The sequence below is a fragment of the Melozone crissalis genome, unplaced genomic scaffold, assembly GCF_028551555.1.
Source record: "Melozone crissalis strain CALT ecotype California unplaced genomic scaffold, PUWL_Pcris_2 ptg000014l_1, whole genome shotgun sequence".
NCBI classification, from domain to species: Eukaryota; Metazoa; Chordata; class Aves; order Passeriformes; family Passerellidae; genus Melozone; species Melozone crissalis.
The window spans coordinates 8,458,590-8,478,920 of record NW_026535792.1 but is presented as its reverse complement, the minus strand read 5'-3'; the positions used below and the strand labels follow the sequence as shown (position 1 = coordinate 8,478,920).

Below are 20,331 nucleotides of genomic sequence, written 5' to 3'. Positions count from 1 at the left end.
ATGAAAAACAACGAAGATTTTATGATATCCACGTACATAACACATTATCTTTAAATGTAAAGACTTCAGTTAAAACAGGTAAGTGCCAACTAACACAGAAACTGATTCACTAGAAGACACTAAGTAAACCTGAGTGCAAATACTAATACTGGTTTTGCATTGCCACAGGTTTTGTGCTTTCATGGCTGTTTCTTCAATTTCAGTTACTTCCACACTGGAGAGCCCTGCCTTGTTCCTGAGGCTGAAATTGCACAGTGAGCCAATGCATTTTGGCCACCTCCCAAGCCCATCTCATCACCCTCCTCACCAACCTTGGCTCAGCACTGGGAAACTGAGGGTTTACAAGCCTGGAGGAAAAAAACCCTGCAGATTTCCACAGTTCTCAAATCATTTTTGTTCAGGAGCACTGTCTTCTTCTGGTACTTCCATCTGTTTATTGAAGCCCCTGTGGCACCTGTCTCCAGCACTGCTCTTGCCAGGACTCCTCACATCCAACACAACTCCTTGATTTATTTCCCTTGCCCCTACACACCTGAAGCTCCACACTGAGGTGAGGCCACCCTGCTGTGGCACTAATTGCCATGAGCTGCACCTAGGCAAGGCTCAAGCCTCTGACTCATGAGCTGGGATTACTCCTGGCAGGAGCTTTTGACCAGAGCTGCTGCTGCCTGTTCCACCCATCTCTGATATTTCTCCCCTTCCAGCAGCTACAGCCCAGCTGCCCACAAAGCAGGGAATAACTGCTCCAGTGCACAAACCAGGACAGGGAAGACAAAAAGAAATTTCTCCAGTTAAGTTTCCTTTCAATGTATCAGGCTGTAGTATCTGAAAATAGCTATCAATGTACAAGCACAGAATGAAACAAGAGTAAACCTAGACTGTAATGGATCAAACTGCAAAGCTCACCAAAAATGTCTCACCAGAAGGTTTGCACAGCTGGTTAGTCACACACACTGTAACTTCATAAAAAAAGATATTCCTGACCTAAGGATCTTAAACTAGAAGTAAATCTCTAAATTTGGCTGAAGGCAGTTAGTTGTCTGGATGCTATAGCAGCATTAAATGGTTTTCTCATGCAATTAATGCTTTGGAGACTAATATTTGGAAGATTAGGCGAAAAAAAATCAAAGTAGAGCACTCAGAAATTGATATCTGTAGAACTTGGCCCTTGAACTGCTCGATAATGAATCCCACCACTCTTTGAATTCAAATATTTTCTTTTGTGTGTGGGGTTTCTGTTTTGTGGTTTGTCTGTTGTTTGTGCTTTTTTCCATTCTTGCCTTCCTTTTGCATGCTCTTTTATCTGTTTATTGTAATTTTGTTTATGCTTCAGTCTCTAAGTAAAAGCATTTCCCTTACAGGTTTTACTAAGATCTTCACATACTCAAATATTAGCAGCATTAAATTACTTGGTTTTGCTATGATTATTTGATATAGCTGATAAGCCATTAAATGTGAAATATGCGGCACTGATACAGCATTTTCCTTACATCACTTACAGACAACTGTAGCTGTATATAAAACACAAGCTGGTAAAAAAAACAAGATCCAAGTGTTACCTCCATAATGCTGACAGAGGAGAACAAAGAAAAAATTGAACAGTCTACACAAACAGCAGGTGCTCGTATCCAAAATCCTATTACAGCCGACATTTTCACACTGTTCTTCAAAGACCCCTGCAAATCTCAATGCTGTCTCTCCCACAGAGCAGCAGAGCTGGAGTCCAAGAGGATTACACAGGAGCTGGAATGGATAAGGCCTTGCAGGAATGCAAAGCAGACAAAGTGGATGCAGCATTTCTGCCATGCAGAAGCATTAGTGTGGCTCAGGCAGTGATTTGAGTCTCCAAGAGAAAAGAGATGAGATCAGAAAGGCAGGATGGAGAACAAGAATGCAGAGAGGTCCTGATACAAAAGTGATCCATCACAGCAAACTGGTCCAATGTTCCTAAAAAGAATCAACAGCAGATGAAGGCATCTGTCCCCAGAACATGAGTCTTTTAGCAGCCAGCATTGTATGAAGGTGACTCAGCTGGCAGCAGAATTTCTCTCTCCTTTATAGACTTACACTAATATGCTCAAGCACTGTAGAAGAACCAAGTTATTAGGTAAGAATGAGCTCCTCTCAAAGAAATGCAGTAACTCACACACTGAGGGCTCTGTAGAGAAGCCCAGTGCAGAGGTGTCCCAGTTTGTGTTATCCAGGAGGCCATATATCCCACTTGGAGAGCCCTCTTTCAATTCCCTGGAAACATTTTGTGTTTCTCTGAGTTACTCTAACCATTTCCACAGCCTTGAAGAAAGACAGTATTTTCTTTTGATTTAACAATCAAAACAATAGGCTCTTCCTCTGCAATGACATGTCTCGTGAATCATAAATAGGGAAAAATCCTACTTGGATAAATGACACTGTAACCTCTATTTTTCCCCACCCCATGGTAAGTGGAGAAAACACATACCAATTTTTTATTTGCTCAAAACACTGAGCTTTGTCACAGTGTGAATCTGCATATGTTTAAACATCTGCTTTCAAAAAGTGCCAAATTCACAGCCTTGCAGAAAAACATAACTCTCCTGATGCATCTCTCCTGTCTCTCTCAATTATCCATTTTCAAGTGGATTCATTAAATATTCTAGCAAATACCAAGAATGATAAGTGGCAAATGGAAGATGACAGTCATTTCATGAAAGCAATTTATTACCTGAAAAGATTCATCCAGTATCTTTTCAGAGACAAGAAAACCTCAGTGTTCTGGCTTTTTCTGTGCCGTTTTTATATTGGCACTCTTGACTTTTAAATCAGACTCATCTATTCCTTTCTTCCCAAGCATCCTCATCTTGCACATGTTCCTTTAATGAACTTTTAGCACAATCAATGTTCAACCCCCAGTAACAGTCAATATAAACCTAAGATGATTAAAAAAATATATAGCAATCACCAGGATTAACAGTACCATATGTTTTAGAACAGCAGACCACAGATAACTAGTTCAGAGCTTAAAAATCAAATTTCCTAGCCACAGCCTTTATCACCACAAACCCAGGGGCTAAATCCCTCTTCCCTTCTCTCAGTAAATACTACTTAGAATTCTGTACAATAAAATCTAGCACAGAGTCAGTTTCTCCTGTGTACTTCTGTTTGGTTGAAGTGCTTATAAAACCTGCCTTGTGCTCACTAAGAAACTGAAATGATAGCACAAAAAAAAGTAATTTTTTACAGAAACATACACTTGCATTTAATGATACGTAGAAACATCAAGCATCAGTAAACTTAACCTGTCTTAAAGCAACAAATGTTATTCTAAAAAATGGGAAGAGTACATCTGTACATCCAGAAAAGTACTGACTTTTGAAACTTAGATGATAAAATGCAGTCCTGAAACCAGGTGATATGTACTTGTTCAGCTTATCCAGCTGTCTTATCCGGGATCATCGGAGTCTATGGAGTAAAAGACATTTTGCCCAGATTGTGTAAATCAAAAGGTTTCAAAAATGATCAAACAGCACACTTGGAGACTTCATTTTCTGCCAACACACCTAGTTAACAGGGCCAATTGCTTTTGTAATTTTTTAGTGACAGATTTCTTGCTAGTCAATACTTTTTCCTCTCAAAACAGGATGCTTACCAAGCAATTACCAGCTATGCCACAAGAAGCAGAAGTACCTTGAAGTGGATCAAGGACAATTGTTAATGTAATCACTTAAAGTCATTATTTCAGCTGATGCTAAAGGTAGAAACTGATCTGCAGCTGCATCTTTGAAATCTAAAAGAATAAAAAAGAGAAGAGCAGCTTCTGGAAGTTATTCATGCCCCTATTTGCCTCTGTCTCTGATGCAGTCCTTGTAAAGCATGTAGGCTCCCTGCCTGACTGCATGCAGGATCACCACAGAGCAACTGGTTATGCAGGAAAAAATGTTAGCAATTCCTGTCCATGCCACACCAGCACTTCACTGCCTCCCAATAAACCAGCACAGCATAAAGAAGTCTTGTACTGCTGGGGTTTCTATTTTTGAAATAAAAGATAACAGCACAGTGCTTGGAAAAGAAGTGTATTAATGTCTGTGTTACTACTCAAGTTGGCATTTGGCCATGTAGGTTTTCTGCAGTTCACCATTTCACAACATGGACACTTTCAGTTACAAGCTACTACTCCTTACTCCCCCAAAACACATTTTTCCTATTTAGCTCTGCACAGTTCCATTTTACAGTTCCAACATATAGTGTTTCCCTTTCTCCCTAATACCATAAAGCTTCCAAGAGAGAGACAAAATAGGAATATGAAATGAGAATTCACAAAAATTTTTAAGAAGGAAGTCTGGTCAGTTCTACAGTGAAGAACAGGAAAGAACATAGTTCACATGGCCCAGAAACACCAGGAATATTTGAAAAATGAAAAACAGAGTAACAGATAACAAACAATACCTGCTAAATCCTCCTCTGCCCCTCAAAATTCCAGTACCTAAATGAGCTAAGTTTAAGCTAACACCGCTACCTTTATTTCAAATTAACATGCTAATTAATGTACTAAAAAAAGAAAAATAGAAAATTATTGTGAAAGTCAAGAAAGAGAATAATAATCTTTAGTGCAATTTCTCCTGCTGTTGAAATGCAACAAATTTAGAACTATATCCACGTAAGAAATAGCCACGATACTTAGGCTTTATGTTCTCTATTATGAATATTAGAGTGGATTTTTGGTTGGAAAGAGTAATTTCCTGAAATAATTGGAAGGTGCCAGATCCTATTTGTGTCAATAGTGTCTGTTCAATGCTCTACACAAAATGATCTACAGATCTTAGATGAGTTGACAGAAGGACATCCAATTTGGAAGGGTGGGATATCTGGCACCAGATTCCTTCATCTCAGGATAAAAAAGAACACAATAAATTAAGGAGGCTTTACAACCCACTCGTTCTCTACAAAACTCTATGAACATTTGGGATTTATGACAATATTATCTTTCAAAATCTATCGAAAATTCAGATCCAAATTATCTTCAAGTACGTTCCATCACCTTCATTTTTTATTAATGCAAACACAAATCAGAGCAATTTCTTTTTCTAAAAGCCAACTTTGTGCCTCGTATTCCTTTACAGACAGTCCTTTCTACATTATCAGATTGATTTTTAGTATAAATTTCAAAGAGAGGATAAAGAACTAATTGTACTGGGCCTATGTACAGCAGTCTTTAGAAGTGAACATCACATTACATGAGTAATTAGCAAGGGTTCAGGGGAGAGGGCAGACGGTTTTGCTATCAGAGAAATAGAGGTTGGAAGCTGGCAGAGACAGAGCAAATCAAGACCTTGTAGGCACACTGGACAGGCTTAAGGTTGAAACCCCACTTGATATCTTAAACTGCTGCAGTGACTCCTGAGAGGGTGCTGCTCACATCAGAAAGTGCTGCCTGCAACACATGGTTAACTACCAGTGTATTTATTAACCAGCGTGAGCAAAGGTTACACCTTCATAAACCCCTACGCATAAAAATAGCAAAACTGCAGCTGAAACATTACCCCACCTCTTCCCACAACGCTGGTACTTTTACAGTTTGTTAAACTTGATGAGATGCTCGCACCCAGACTGAAACAGTAACTTTTTCTGTAACATTAACATACATTAAAGCCCATGCTTTATCAGAAAAAGACAAGCTTTTTGCAGTAGGGAGCTACCAAAATATACTACAAACAAAATGTGTAATACAACTTAAATACCCAAGTTGAGCTACATTTCAGTCTTAGTGGAAGAAGGAAACTGACTGGCTCTTGAGTAGCTGCCTCAAGGTAAGAATTGTCCAGGGAACGCCTCCAAAGTAAATATTATATGAAATTAGCTACTTCTTTCAAAAATAATCCAAAACAACACTTAAAACATACAAACACCTCTGTGAGAAATTAAGTTCTAAACAACAAATAGCATGCTGGAAAAAACTTTTGTAAATTTGCCCTGGAGAACATGCTCCAAATCCAAGAGTATTTTCTTGAAAGATGCCACTTTCCCCAGGCTGTCCTACAGCTAAAATCCCACTTAAACAAATTCATCAGATGTTGGGGAAGACTACACAGAGTTGGGACAATGATTAAGTTCTGCCCAAACTATTCCAATGCTTAAGGCAGCAAATCAACCTCTCAAACTTTCCTTTAAAGTATAAGTGGTTCTATACACCATTTTGGTTATAAAGTGCTCAACAGAAGTTCACTTTTTATTGTTGTTGGCTTTTATATGTTGCATATTATTAAGGCTTGCAATATGTAGTGTAATAGACAAAATATCTTGTTTAATTTATTATAAAGAACTATTAAAATGCATGGAATAATGCCAAAATAATCTGAACTTAATCTCATTTTATCTGCACACTGGGAAAAAACCAGCTGGTTTTGCTTCTTTGCTGATGTTGAACACCATTTTCCAGCTCTGTAAGGACATTCACATAGCAAAGCTCACTAGAAGTTAGGAGGAATAGTTAGAAAGATTCTCTAATCTAGCAAAACCCATTGTAAATAACCTTATTAAAAGAGAAATATTTCAAGTCATACTATTTAAAGGTGCTTTCCTGAGAAAAGTGTTGAAGTTGGACTCAGACCTTCCAGATTTGTTGGCTCCCATTCTCCATTACTCCACTGTTGTTCTGCTGCACACAGAAAGAAATGGCCATGTCATAACACAAAGTTAAAATTAACTGGTCTAACATACTGGGATGTTAAGAAACTTGGCAGTATTCTGTAAAAAAATAATAACAAAGAAGAGTATCTTAGAGCTTCTGGCTGGCACTGCTATGCCTTGAGAAGGATCACTTGTCAGACACTGAGCTATGCAGCTCAGTTAGCAGCATGCCTTGGCTGATAAATAAGGCTCCTATGAGTCAAAGTTCTTAAAGTAACATTTCTATATGTAAGCAGGATTTTTAATAAGGCACAGTAAAACTAATCTTCCTAAGAACATAGCTCAAACTGTCTAATGTTAAATCAATTCCTAATCAACAGCTGAAAATAGAATTTTCATCTTGAAGGTACACCTAGAAAGAACTTCAAGAGACTGTACCAATAAATAATATTAATGTCAGAAAAGCAGACAAAAAGTTCTTCTGACAAATTTGCAATACAAAATAAAAACTAGAGGCAATACTTTGAGATTACCTCTCATTTAAATTTTTCCCTCTAGACTTTGAGACAAGTATACTAACTTAAAACCTCATCTTCCACATCAACATCATTCTTCATTTGTTAACCCGCATGGAATTCCCCTTTTTGAAAGTTGAGAGGATACAGATTTATTTGATGATTATGGGGATTTTCCCAAAGACATGCATGTGCTTATCAAGAGACATGAAACCAAGGGTGGGAAGGTGTGTGGGCACTGAGCCAGATTCTGCTGTTTAATCCGATTTTGTGCCTTTGTATTATTTGATCTCATAGTCAGCAAATCCAACCACAATGTTTAATTCTAACAGGAGAACCTTTGTTCTGTAGAGCTAACATAGTGGTTAAAAATATAAAGATATGGATACAGATAATGCCAGTATAACTCTGTCATTATACAACTGACCTATGCCTGCACCTTTCTGTGATTGTTTGTGGGCAGCAGAGCTTAATGTGCAAATAACAGTAACCCATTTTTCTCAAATTAGCCCTTGGAATAAAGAATGCAAAGATGTTCCTCTGTCCTTAAGCTGACACTGTGCACTATTCATCCATCCCATTCTACATTCTTAGCCTTCTGTTAAAAGCATCTTTATTCCACTGTGTTCATACAGCATTTCCTGGGTTTACAACCCCACATTTCCCATTGCTCCCAAAACCTGACACACTGAAAAAAACCACTGCCAGCAAGCCACTCAGTTTTAGTCAGGAATGAAATTGAGCTTCATCATCAGATGTCAGGCTGAGCATGCAAGACCAATGTAAGTCATTCATCTAAAAACTGGAAAGCAGGGCAGTCAAGATGAAGCAGCAGCAAATGGGTCACTGCAACATTCAATTCACCAGTGCTCATCTGCAGCAATCTCAATTATCCACCACCAACTGACACAGGAGACACAGGGAGATGCTGTCTGTTGGTTTGGTTTTGTATTTTAGGCCATACAAACCCAAGCTTTAAGAGTCAGACAAAACCAATTCTTAATCACTTCATTTCAGACAGACACCTAAGAGCCATCAGCACTCAAGATTGTAAAAGTATTTTTTCCCTAGATTCAGTTCCTCAACTATACAGAGGTGGCTTTAATTCCTCTCAAGTTCAGTGACAACTGAAGCATCTCCTAATCCACAGGAAAAGATTTCTGATCTTCTTAGGGGCTACTTGGAAAAGCAAGCCTATATGTACACAAGCATGTTAGGTACAACACATCTGCACCTTGTTTTATGACTCATTTCAATTGCTTCCAATGCAGCCTTGTAATTAATTTGCATTTGTGAGGGAGGGCAGAAAGGATTCTTAGTTATTCATTAAATTTATTATCAGCTTTGAGAAAAACAACATTATTTGTTCATTTTCTTTACTAGTGCTGCATAATGTTGAGACTGTTGGCCTTTAAACCAACAGAGAATACAACTGTGGAACTCAGAAGTAGGTTTGGGGCAGGGATGAAAGTCAGTATCATCACACTGGCACATCACAGTACAAGGAAATAGGGAATTCAGACTTTAGTCCCAGCAGTGAGACTCTAAACAGCCAATACTTGGCACTGCCCTTGTACTAGTCTATCTCCACATGAGGAAACATCACAGGACTGAAATACCCCAGAAAACTGAAAAGGACCTGCTTTCTTCATTCAGTCTGGACACAGAAATATCCATTTGCTGTCAGTTTTTCCCACAAAGCCAGTTGCCAGCAGATAACCACTTGCATACCCTGAAATGGTTTCCACCTATCCATTCCCCCAGCTACCTACAGTCCTGGGCAGCACTGCTACTTTTTTTTTTGCTTTTGCTCTTTTTACTTATGTTCAAAAGTAATGAACCAGTGTAAACTTAGCCCAGCACTCCAGAAAGAACGTTTCTAAGTAGAAGAGTAACATAGAGTAAAGGGTGAATTCTGGAGAGTTTTTTGGTTTTGAGGTTGTCGTGGACTGGAGGCTGACCCTGGCTTCAGAGCAAAGCCACTGAGGATCAGAGTCCAGCTTGAACTCCCCTGTCAAGAACAAACTGAACAAATCCAAGAGCTACCAGCAACATGCACAGATCAAACAGCCATGGCAGAGCAACCACCAGCTCAGCCTGCAAAGGTGACATTCTGTACCTAGAGAGAAAGAGAAAAAGCTGCCTTTCCTCTGCACTCCATGTAATTTAGTGCTAAAAAGCAGACAGTTACTGCAGCATGGAGGGTTTAACAAGATGTTCCTCTAGGAATCTTTTATGTTCAATGCTCTGATGATGTTGAGAACCAGGTCCTACAACCTTTGTACCAATATCTCCAGTTCAGGCAGTTGAATTTCAGGACTATCCACACTGAGGAGAGCATGTACTGCTAGCCAAAGGTTCTTTGGCAGCTTATTTTTCTTCCCAAATAACACCAGTTGCAAAACATTCTTGACAGCAAAAAGTTTCCTTTTTTTTTTCTCCTTTTTAAACAAGCTTTGATCTTGTAATCCTGACAGAAAAAGGGAAATATTTAACAAAACTACTTTTACTTCAGTGACTAGAAGACGTAACACAACACCAAAGCTCAGTAAACATTTTGAATAACTTTGAACATCAGAGCACCTGTTTTGAACAGTTGTTGGTATTTGTCCCAGGGACACTCATCATCTGAATTAATCTCTGCTCATTGCATAGACAACAACAGCAGAGGATTGTGCATGCATCTATTTTTGCTCCAAGTCATATGCAGCCTTTCTTGAAGAACTGACCATGGCAGGAAAAGTTTTAGAGGATAGTAGCTTTAAACAATCCTTTGGAGACATTGTAACAACATTATTGAAAAGAACAATCTACCAGTTGATACTCCATGAAGAAAGAAAACTCTGTTACTCCAGGACTATTAATGGTGACTCTGCCAAGCACTGCCTTTTGACATGTCAGGATTTAGTTGGTAACTTTTGATAAAAATCTTTAAGCATCCAATCTAGAGAACTTGGCTTAGATCATGCACAAAAATATGGTGCTAGTGAAACAAGATTCTGTTGCAAAGAAAATTAAAGAAGAAATTGACTATTTTGATTAGGAAAGGCAAAAACACCCTGAAGCTGCTATTCACCTGGAAAGCTGTAAGCACCTCATCACATCAGAATGGAGACAAACTAAACTGACACAACCTCAGAAGATTAGTTATCACTCTGGCCTAATCCAATTAGGTGTGTTCCTGATTTTACTCAATGTAAGACTTCTCCACTAGCTCCTACACAGGAAACAGCAATAATCTCCTGATAATCAGCACCACAAATAATAAAATTCCTGCATAATTACAAGTTTGTGCATTTTTTAACATTAAATTTGGCAAAATAATTTTTAAAACTACTTAAACATTTTGTCTGCTAACCAGTGATCAAAGGCCTGTGGATTTTACTACACCATTTCACAATTCAATTCCTTTCATCACACCATATTGACCAAGAAGCATAGGGAAACTAAAAGTGAACCAATGCTCTCCTATGGATTGAAAGACAAATTCAAATGCACCTTTTTGAGAATTAAGGACCTTAACATTACAGTATCATCTATCATTTATTAAAAGCTTAAAAAAATACTAGTTTATATTGTGCACCATGAAAAACGAATTAAGCTCTATCTTGTTAAATGCAACAAGAACAGCTCTTCTAAGCTATTTATTAATTACATTTTCTTCACCTCCTTTCAGGATCCAAAAGATGGACTAACAGGTTCTGCTCTGAGAGTTTACTACAGAAACAGAGGGAGTGGGGCAGCAGAGCCTTCTTTCTTTTCACTGGGACTTTAAAATACTTCACCAACCTTCTTTAAATTTTTAGGGAACATACAAATAGATTTTAATATAAATAGCATGTGATTGACAAAGCAGCCATGGCTTTGTGCTTGAGCACTGAACCGAAGCCCTACATGTGCATCCTGTTTTTAAGTACTGTACATTGTCTTAATGTAAAAGTGTTAGAAAGTTCAACCTTCCCATGTGGGATTCAGGAAAAGGGGGGAAGAGGAGGACAATCAAGTCATTTTGCACAGATGTTGCATTAAGACAATCAGATATTAGGATAAGAGACACAGCTGAACAAAAAGCAGCAACTTAAAACCATGTGGACAATAAGACAGTCTGATATACATTCTCTTCAATTTGGTTCTGATTTTGAAACAAACAACAAAATCAGCCCAATCTGCCTAAAATAAAACACTTACAAAAAATATCTGTAACAATAAGACAGAAAATTCTTTCTGAGAAACATTAAGATACTAGATGGAAATTTGTAAATCAAGTGGAAAAAAATACATATAAAAGACCAAATTAACCACTGATCAATACTTGATAGTGGAATGAAAACAACCAATGCTACAATTACAGCCTCTGAAGAAAAATCTATAAAAACACATTCTAAGGGAACAAAACTATAGGTCAACATCTTTACTGGGCTGAAAGACAGAATTCAAAATTAGTAAAATTATCCTTTGAGATAAGAGTTTATTCATGAGAAGAAATACTAAATTCCTTTAAATTAAGGAAAATAAATTTCCTTTACAAAGACTAAAAGAATGGAGAATAGTTGAGACTGATTTTGCAAAGACGGGCTGATAATTGAAACTGAACACAAGAATTCCATGATTTTGTTTTTTCATCCACTGTTTTCAGATAGCTTTATAATCATTTGTTATGCAAGGTTTGATTCCTAAACGTGTATGTGATAGCAAGATCCTTGTTTCAGGACCTTGAAAGAATACAGTCACAATCTGCAGCCATGATGGCAAAACAGATGCCTTGAAAGGCTGACCTAGAACAGAGGCTAGACAGAGCTAAAGGATAAAGCAGGTATTTATTAAAAGGCCTTAGTGGATACACCTGGGGCAGTACAAGCCCCAAAATGGTCACAAAATGGACAACTGGTCACAAGGTCTCACACTTTCCTAAGTTTTGGTCCATTTGCATATTGGAGTTAATTGTCCAATGATAGCCCCAGATTATGAAGCTCCATCCTCAATGTTTTTCTCTCTTCAATTCACCGTTGTTTATACTTTTTGGGCCTGGAGCTTGTAACAGTTGTCCTTGATCTCAAGATGGAAAAGGATTGTTTTGACTACACACCCTGTGAAGCGAACTTGCTAACACTTAATATGAAGCTCAGAGTTACACACTAAAGCAGCACAGAATGTGAAAAATATGAAAGCTAACACTTAAAGCATCACTGCCAGCTCACCATCATTTCTAGAATTTGACAGCTTTCTCCAAGCACAGGGTTAATCCCCACCTTCCTCAAGGCAACTTGCAAAACATGCAGGTAAATTAATGCCTGCTAGGTATCAGTGGTACTTCAGAGGCACAATTTAAAAGGAAGAGTCTCAGACTTCCAACATTTTAATGATTCTTTTCTGCTGCCAGGTGGAACGTCTGGTGGATTCAGAAGAGCAACAGCTTCCCACGGAACTTAGCACAGATGACTAAATGCTTTTGATGGCACAGTGAACCTCTATTTTAAGACTTCACTTTTAACTTTGCATTACAGTTCACTACCATATGACTGGAGGCAAACGCCAGGAATTTGCATTAAGAATGAAAGCATACACAATCTCCTGGAGCTACTGAGGAACTGCTGCAGCAGGAATGCTATAACATGACATTTTACCTCAAGAGGCATACTTGGATTTCTGCTGCAGAATATTTCACTAATTGTGAGCCACTTGGATTGAGGACTAGCAAATGATCAGTCTTGTAAAGTTCACACTGTTACTTGGAGAATTCATCAGCAGAAAGGCTGATGAAAGGTTTCACTCATACCTGTTAAAAACACAGTCATCTGTTAATAGAATTTATTAACTTCCTATTGAAGCTTACACTTTACAGTGACCAACTTCTTTACTAGGCACCTAAAATACTGTAATCTTAAAATCACAGAATTGTTAACATTGGAAAAGATTTCAAAGAGCCGTGAGTCCAACCATGAACCCAGCACCACTATATTCCCCATGTGCCACATTCACATGCCCTTTGAACTGTTCCAAGGGTGGTGATCCCACTGCTTCCCTGGGCACCCAATTCCAATGGCTTTTGGCTCCTAAAAACCTAACCAATGCTAACTACTCTAATTGTACCCTCAAGGTACACTAAAATATGGAATTAACAAACATGGCAAAGTAAGACCTGGGAAATTTCAACCTCTCAATTAAAGGTGGAAAGCAGAGCCTAGATTTTGTATAAACCACTCAAGGGACGCTAACAGAAAACTACAAACCTGTCCAGTCACACATTTATTGAAGATCCTCTAAAAGCAAGTTGGGCATGTGGTGGCATCATCTACTGGGTCAGGTTTCTTTAAAGATTTAAGTGAAGGAACCCCTTGTTTCTGGGCCCATGTAGAACATAACCATATACTAAATGCCTGTCAGCACAGAAGAAGCACCTCCAGGCAGATGTGAAAGCACTTTTTCAGACCTTGAGAAGGTTTAAATGAAACAATATCATCAACTAAACATCAAGTGAAAGAGACTAAATACACATTAAGGAAAAGAGAAGGACCACCATTACCTAGGTTTGGTTTAGACATAGCACTTTTCCTCCCTTGAATCTTATTTACATCACCCATATGTGTTGTAGTGGCACTTAATAATTTATTATGCATACGCCATATCAAAATCACTTCTTTACATAAGACCATGTTATTTATATTCAAGGAAACAAATCTTTTTTAAAGTCCTGGAAAACAAGCCCAGAATCTGGTTTGCTCACCAAGCAGACAGAACATGCTATGGAAGGGTAACTTCTCCCTACACCTTTCTCCCCCCGCTCTTTGCTTGACTTAGGCAGAGCAATGTCAAAAGGCATTTGGACTCCACAACTAACCAATCCCTGGATTCTTGCAAAGCCAATTATCTAAATTAGTAACAACTCCTGTCACTATTTCTGAAGCTGGCACGTATCCCCAAGATAGACATTAAATACGCATTTCATGCAAGCCAAGTTTGTCTGTGAATGCCAGAGCCAAGAACTAAAAACGTTCATCGCTCTTTTCTCTTGGCCTACTACAATTTAAGCTTTTTAAAGCTCTTTCTTTCAGGACATGTTCTGTGAGGTCATACTTTAAGAACCACTTATGCAACAGCAAAAGGAGCTCATGGTTTCTGTGGACAGAAGTGGGAGGCCCAGGGACGGCCATCAGTCATAGCAAGGAGCCAGAGGCAGCAGTTCTGCTCCGGATTTTCTAGAAGCCAAGGGCTCACTGTTTCCACTCACCACGCTGCCTCTTGCCAGAGCCTTCTCACTGTTGCTCCATCCCTTTGGATGCCACATACCTTGGCATCTCCTGGCAGAAACCTCAGCTCTCCTTCCAGATGTCAACACTTTTTCCTTCCAGCCCACTACCACAAGCATTGGATAGCGTTGTTTGGAAGCCAAAAGAGAAAGACTTCTATGTTGCAGGAGCTTGCATGAAATGCCAAACACGTCACACAACACCAGCAGTTTCCTGGTAAGCCCTAGCCAAGGCTACTGCCAAATTCAGGCAGAGCTTTGGCTCACCTGGGTTACCTCTAAGTGTAGACAGTGGCAGGCAAGTCTCGAACAACAGGTATGGCTCTCTGCAAGCTCAAACTGCAACCAATATGTCCTACTCAAGATGGAGATTTTCAATGGTGAAGCAATGGCTAACACAAATTACAACCGAATAATCCTCTAAATCTAGAAAAAGCCAAAGGGTGGAGGTTTGCCCATCGTTTTAGCAAATGAAGCCATCCAGTAAATGACACTGTAGCTGTTCACGGAACATCTGGTCAGGCCACCAAAGTAACTGAAACCATTTACAAACCCTTCCCCTCCACTCAGCAAGGTTAACCGTGCAGACTTATTAGGATTAAAGGGAGATACAGAAATACCTTGTCCCCAGTATCCATTTACCTTGTCCTGAGGGCCTGCCAGGCTGCATCAATGTCTGCATACAGGTTTTTCTCAGAGGGCTTGCCGGTGCTCACCCCATAGCCAGAGTAGTCATAGGAGAAGACGTTGCAGTTGATGCGGGAGCCAAGGCCAATGTAGAAGCTGCACATCTGGCCCAGGTCCACAGCATTACCGTGCGAGAAGAGCAGCGTGTAACGGCCAGTGGGGGCACAGCGAACGAACATGCAGCCCAGGCGGTTATCTCGGGCCGTGCGGGAGAAGAACACTTCCACGGCATCCAGTTCCCGCTGGGAATACTGCCAGTCGGCCCGCTCGCTCAGGTGCAGGCTGCAGGTGCCCGATCCCGTGGGGGTGCCCGCCCCGGCCGCCGCCCCGGGCTCCTGCTGCTGCTCGGGCTGCAGCACGGTGTACGTGGGCTCCGGGGGCAGGAAGGCCAGCTTGGCAGCGATGCGGCTGGGGCAGGGCGGGCAGCAGAACAGCCAGCACAGCTCGCCCAGAGAGAAACCGTTCATTCTGGGGCCTTGTTCTGGCATCAGAGACGCCGGAGAAAAGCTAAACCTCTCCTGGAAAAGAAGTCACACGGAACCGACCCAGAGCCCTCCTCCGGCGCGACCTGCCGCCTTCCTGCGAGGCCACCAGCTGCCCTCCCAGAACGCAAACAATGGCAACCTTGGAAGAACTACAGTTCGGCAACAGCAATGCAGCTCTTCAAAGCCTGGAAACTGCTTATACAAACCAAAAACACAACCCCACGAAACACAGATGGGCTACAACCAGCCCTCAACCCCCCCGCCGCAACTAACGCTACAGCAAATGCAACTCTCTAAAACCCGACCCTAGACCCCCCTCACCGCACGTGAGCCACACGTACACATTTACAAAATGAATTCCCCGATACCACGGCTCAGAGCGGCGCCCCGGCCCCCCGCAGGGAACATGCAGGATCCAGGGAAGCACCTTCCCGCACACAGCGCACCACGCGCGGCCCCACCCGCTCCGCCCCGGCCCCCGGGACGCCCCGCGAGGCAGCGAGGGGCCCCCGCAGCGCCACCGCCCCCGGCCCGGCCCCGGCAGCGTCCGAAGGAGGAGGAAAATGAGAAGGAAGAGCAGCACGAGGAGCAGGATGAGGAGGGTCGCAGGGGAAGGGGAAGGCAAGGTCGAGGCTCAGCCGCGCGCGGCCGCGGGCAGGGCCATGCCGGCTGCGGCGCGCAGGCAGGAGCGGGCAGCGGCCATGTCCCGGCTCCCCCTCCGCGCCGCCGCAGCGCTTCCGGGTTACGGGAGCGGAGCGGCGCCGCCGCAGGTGCCGGGCCGCGCCCGCAGCGGCGCCACTTGGGCGGGGCGCCGGGAGGTGCGGGAGGTGCGGGAGCGGGTCCCGCAGCGCCGGCCGGGATACGGGAGCCACCGCCGGGCCCTTTAAGGGACCCCCCCCAAACCCCTCCGCCGGCTGCCCACCCTTGCGCGTGCGCGGCGGGCCGGGGGCGAGGGGCGGTGCGCGCAGGGGCCGTTTGGCGCCCTCTGAGGGGTCCGTGAGGGGACTCCCGGCTCGGGTCACCCTGAGGGGTCCGTGAGGGGAGCTCCGGCTCGGGTCACCCTGAGCGCTCACACCGGGACAGTGCCAGCCCTCAGAGGCGGGTGAGGGGCTCCCCATGGCCCTGAGCATCACTCCTCGATTCGCCCAAGCTGTGCAGCAATGCCAATGGAGCTGTTCCTCCTCGGTGCCCGGCGCTCCGCTGCCCGACTGCCCAGCGAGCTGTGCCTCCAAAGCTTAAAAGCTTTGGAGGATCTCTGGATTTGCCAGCAGTTTCAAGAGATACCACGGAAAGCTTAAAACGGTGCAATTGCAGAAGCCTCATTTCCTTAGAAAATGAGGGTAATGATCCGTATCCCAAATAATTCATTGAATAAATTAGCAAATTGCTTAGAGCATATGGCAGACCCCATGGATAAGTGGTACTGCATCTCCAACGCGTGCTTCGACCATGAGAGCAGAGCGTAAAGACTGTGGGCAAATTTATGTGTAACATTCTGTTGGTAACACAGGGTATAACTACAGCCCTTAATTAACTAGCATTGCATGCTTACTGAAAAAAAAAAAAAAAAGTCACATAGCCAAAGTGAAAATATAAGGAAAATTACACCTGTGCAACTGCACTAACCCTGCAATTCTTATGCTTCCAACCAGTGTCCTGACTTGAGACGTGGTGAGCGTGTTCATCCCTTTGTGTTGCTCTCCTACTGTTGGCCATTACCTAAGTGCTACCTACGAGGAACAAAGTTTCAAAAATTCAGGGACTGGGGTCATTTAATAAGTTACAAACCTGAGGTGCCCTTTCCTTTCATTTTCATTGGGTAACACTTGCAAACTCTAAGAAAACTCAGTTCAAAACCAGTGTACAGAAAGTACACGTGGTTTTGGTCATGTGTGATACTCCTTTGTCTTTGGAACTGGAACGTCAAAAACGATCTCCGCCCCCATCCACAGCAGTCTTTAGTTTTGCTAACAATGGGAATTTTAGAAATGCTAAAATCAGCCAGCAATAATTGTACCTATGCTGACTGTTAAGTGAGAAAATGAGAGAAATGTGTTATCTCCATCCAGCTTGAACTTGTGGCCTCTGGCATGGAGAGGCTGTTCCTCCAGAGAACAGAGAATACCCAGTTAATTACATGTGTCCCAGGCATGTCCCACTGGGAGGGTGACAGGGTCCAGAGATCAGGCAGGGTAATAAAACGTGTCCCACCTACTTGATGCTGAGTTCCTTTGCATGGCAGAGACAGCCAAGGCACCCTGTATGGGTCAGGGAATGATGAAAAATACTCCTACTCCACAAACTGTGATAGGAAAACAGAATAGATAAATGAGGGACCCTGTGAAATTCCTTGAGGATGACAAACACCCTCAAGCTTCACCTCAGCTGTTGCAAGAGACACTATTGATAATCTGTGGGAAGACTGATACAACCCTGAGAAAAGCCTGACTGTAGCCTGAGAAGTGATTTGGCAGAGGAGAGCTGTGAAGAGCCTGTCTAGTGCTGCCTCTACGTGTCCCTCTCCCTGCACACACACTGAAACTAAGATAAGAGCTGGAATCTGGGCATCAGCACCAATTGAAACCAACCTTCCTCAGAACCCTTCCAAAGGCTGTGTGACTCGCCCAGAGCCAGACAGCAGAAGTTGTTATATTGTGAGTAGATTGCTACTCCAAAGAATAGGCAATTAAAAGGACAATATTTCCCATGTGCCACCCTGGCCCTTCCTTAGGTCATGCTTGCAGTAGTGAAATTAGAGATGTAAAGTGTCCTCTTTGAATCAAAGGGGAAGTGTTATGAATGTGCTCCTTGCGCTAATAGGGCTGTCTAAACCACATTTACTATCAGCCTTTAAGTAATTTTTGACGGACCAAGAAAGATGCCTCAGGTGAGGAGGGAAGATCTTCAAATAGCTCCCGCAAAAGGCAAATACAATGAACAGAACACACTGTGGTTGGTTATGTCTTGATTATTTCCATGTCCTGTAGCCTCACCATGCCTGTTGCAAGGGCAGAGCACTTCGCACCACACTTCCTTTTCCTGAACACGGGATAGACAAAAGAATAGGCCAGAAGACAGTGAGACTGTAGCCAAAGAAGACACCTGGCAGCAGCTCTGTGAAAATTATGTATCCTAAACATTAACTATGCCTGACTTCCTGCTGCTGCTGGCAGACTGTGAGGCTGTCACAGCTGGATAAACACTCCCCATACCTGCACACCTGCAACTACCATCAGCTTCAGGACTGGTTACAAACACCAGGCTCAGACTAGGAAGTTCCTCAAAGCATTTCTTCCTATTTCCTGGAGACAAATTACTGCTCATGTAATTTAGTAACTGTGTATCCCAGGCCTGTTCCAGGATATGTTAAAGCAGTGGCAGAACTGACAAGCAATGGCTCTGTCAGCTGAAACAAAAGGCAGGAGATCACACTGAAATCTGTCAAACTCAGGTGCAGGGCAAATAATGAACCACTATTAATGAGCACACGTGGCTGTGTTCTCATCAGCCACATTACTGTCAAGTTCTTTGCAGTTTCTGGAAAAAGGTGTGCTTGAAGGAAGTATTTAAAATAGAAAAATTAATTTGCTTTGGGAATGGAAGACCATCCCAAACACAAGGGAACCAAATGTAGTGGGAGGTGGTGTGTCTGGAAAAGAATGAATGGGCAACAGAAGGTGGCATCAAGAACTTACTGGAGACATATCACTCTGGTGCCAGTGAGATCATAGAATCAGAGAGTCATCTAGGGTGTAAAAGACCTTCAAGATCACAGAGTCCAACCATTAACCTAGGACTGCCAAGTCCGTCCCTAAAACTTGTCCCTTAATGCCACGTCTACACATCTACCAAATACCTGCAAGGATGGTGACTGAACCACTCCCCTGTCCCAGTGCTTGACAACCCAACCCCAGTGAATAAATTTTTTCTAATATCCAATCTGAACCTCTTCTGGAGCAACTTGAGGCCATTTCCTTGTCCTATCATTTGTTAGTTGAAAGAAGAGGCCAACCCCCACCCAGCTACAGCCTCCTGTCAGATAGCTGTAGAGAACAATAAGGTGACTCCTGAGCCTCCTTTTCTCCAGGCTCTGGTCTCTGTATAGCCAAAACTTGAAGATATAACACCTAAATTTATCACCCAGGGTAAGCAAGCTAAATAGCCTTTGGTAGATGGCTCATACTAATGTTTTTTCTGTTGGGTGTATCCTTCCCTACACTGTGCCAGCGGAAAGAACTTGGATTACTTATTTCTCTTTCTGCACCTGAGCGAGACTGTAGCAATTTTCTGCCACATAAACCCGTGTAGCATTAAACTTACAGGTCTATATGGCCAAAAAATGTATCAATTGCTTTACCAGAATGAATAAAGAAAAGGTTAAAATAGAAAACTCATGGAGCTTGAATGATCAATTTCTTCAGAAATATGAGTCTAAGACAAATGACACTCTTCAGGGTTTAAAATAGCTTTCTTCTAGGTCTGCAGGGTTTTAGTCAAGACTCAGCTATCCTCAGATTTGCTGTGAATACAGTATGAGAAGAATGTGGAAAGGAAAACAAAGATGTACAAGCATCAAAACTTATGGGAGGGATGGTGGGGGAAGGGAGAAGCGGCAGCTATGTGATAATATACAATGAGGGTTTAGAGTCTTGATTTGCAGTGACTGCACTTTATGCCTGTCACTGGCAAATTGACATTTTAAAGATATGTTCTTGACTGCTTTTTCATGTCAGTATCTTTGTTCAGGCTATATCTAGGCTGATGAAAGGAATTTCAATTAAGGATGAAAACTTTT

General features: G+C 42.1%; 1 protein-coding gene across 1 annotated transcript in view; it reads right to left on the bottom strand.

Annotated features, from left to right (window-relative positions):
• The window catches only part of ABHD17C (abhydrolase domain containing 17C, depalmitoylase), a 28,225-nt gene extending 11,979 nt beyond the window's left edge, over positions 1-16,246 (bottom strand). The window contains exon 1 of the mRNA XM_054272844.1: positions 15,007-16,246. Coding sequence (XP_054128819.1) covers positions 15,007-15,539 — 533 coding nt within the window. The 5' untranslated portion in view covers positions 15,540-16,246. The remainder of the gene's footprint in view (positions 1-15,006) is intronic.
• Between the last annotated feature and the right edge of the window lie 4,085 nt (positions 16,247-20,331).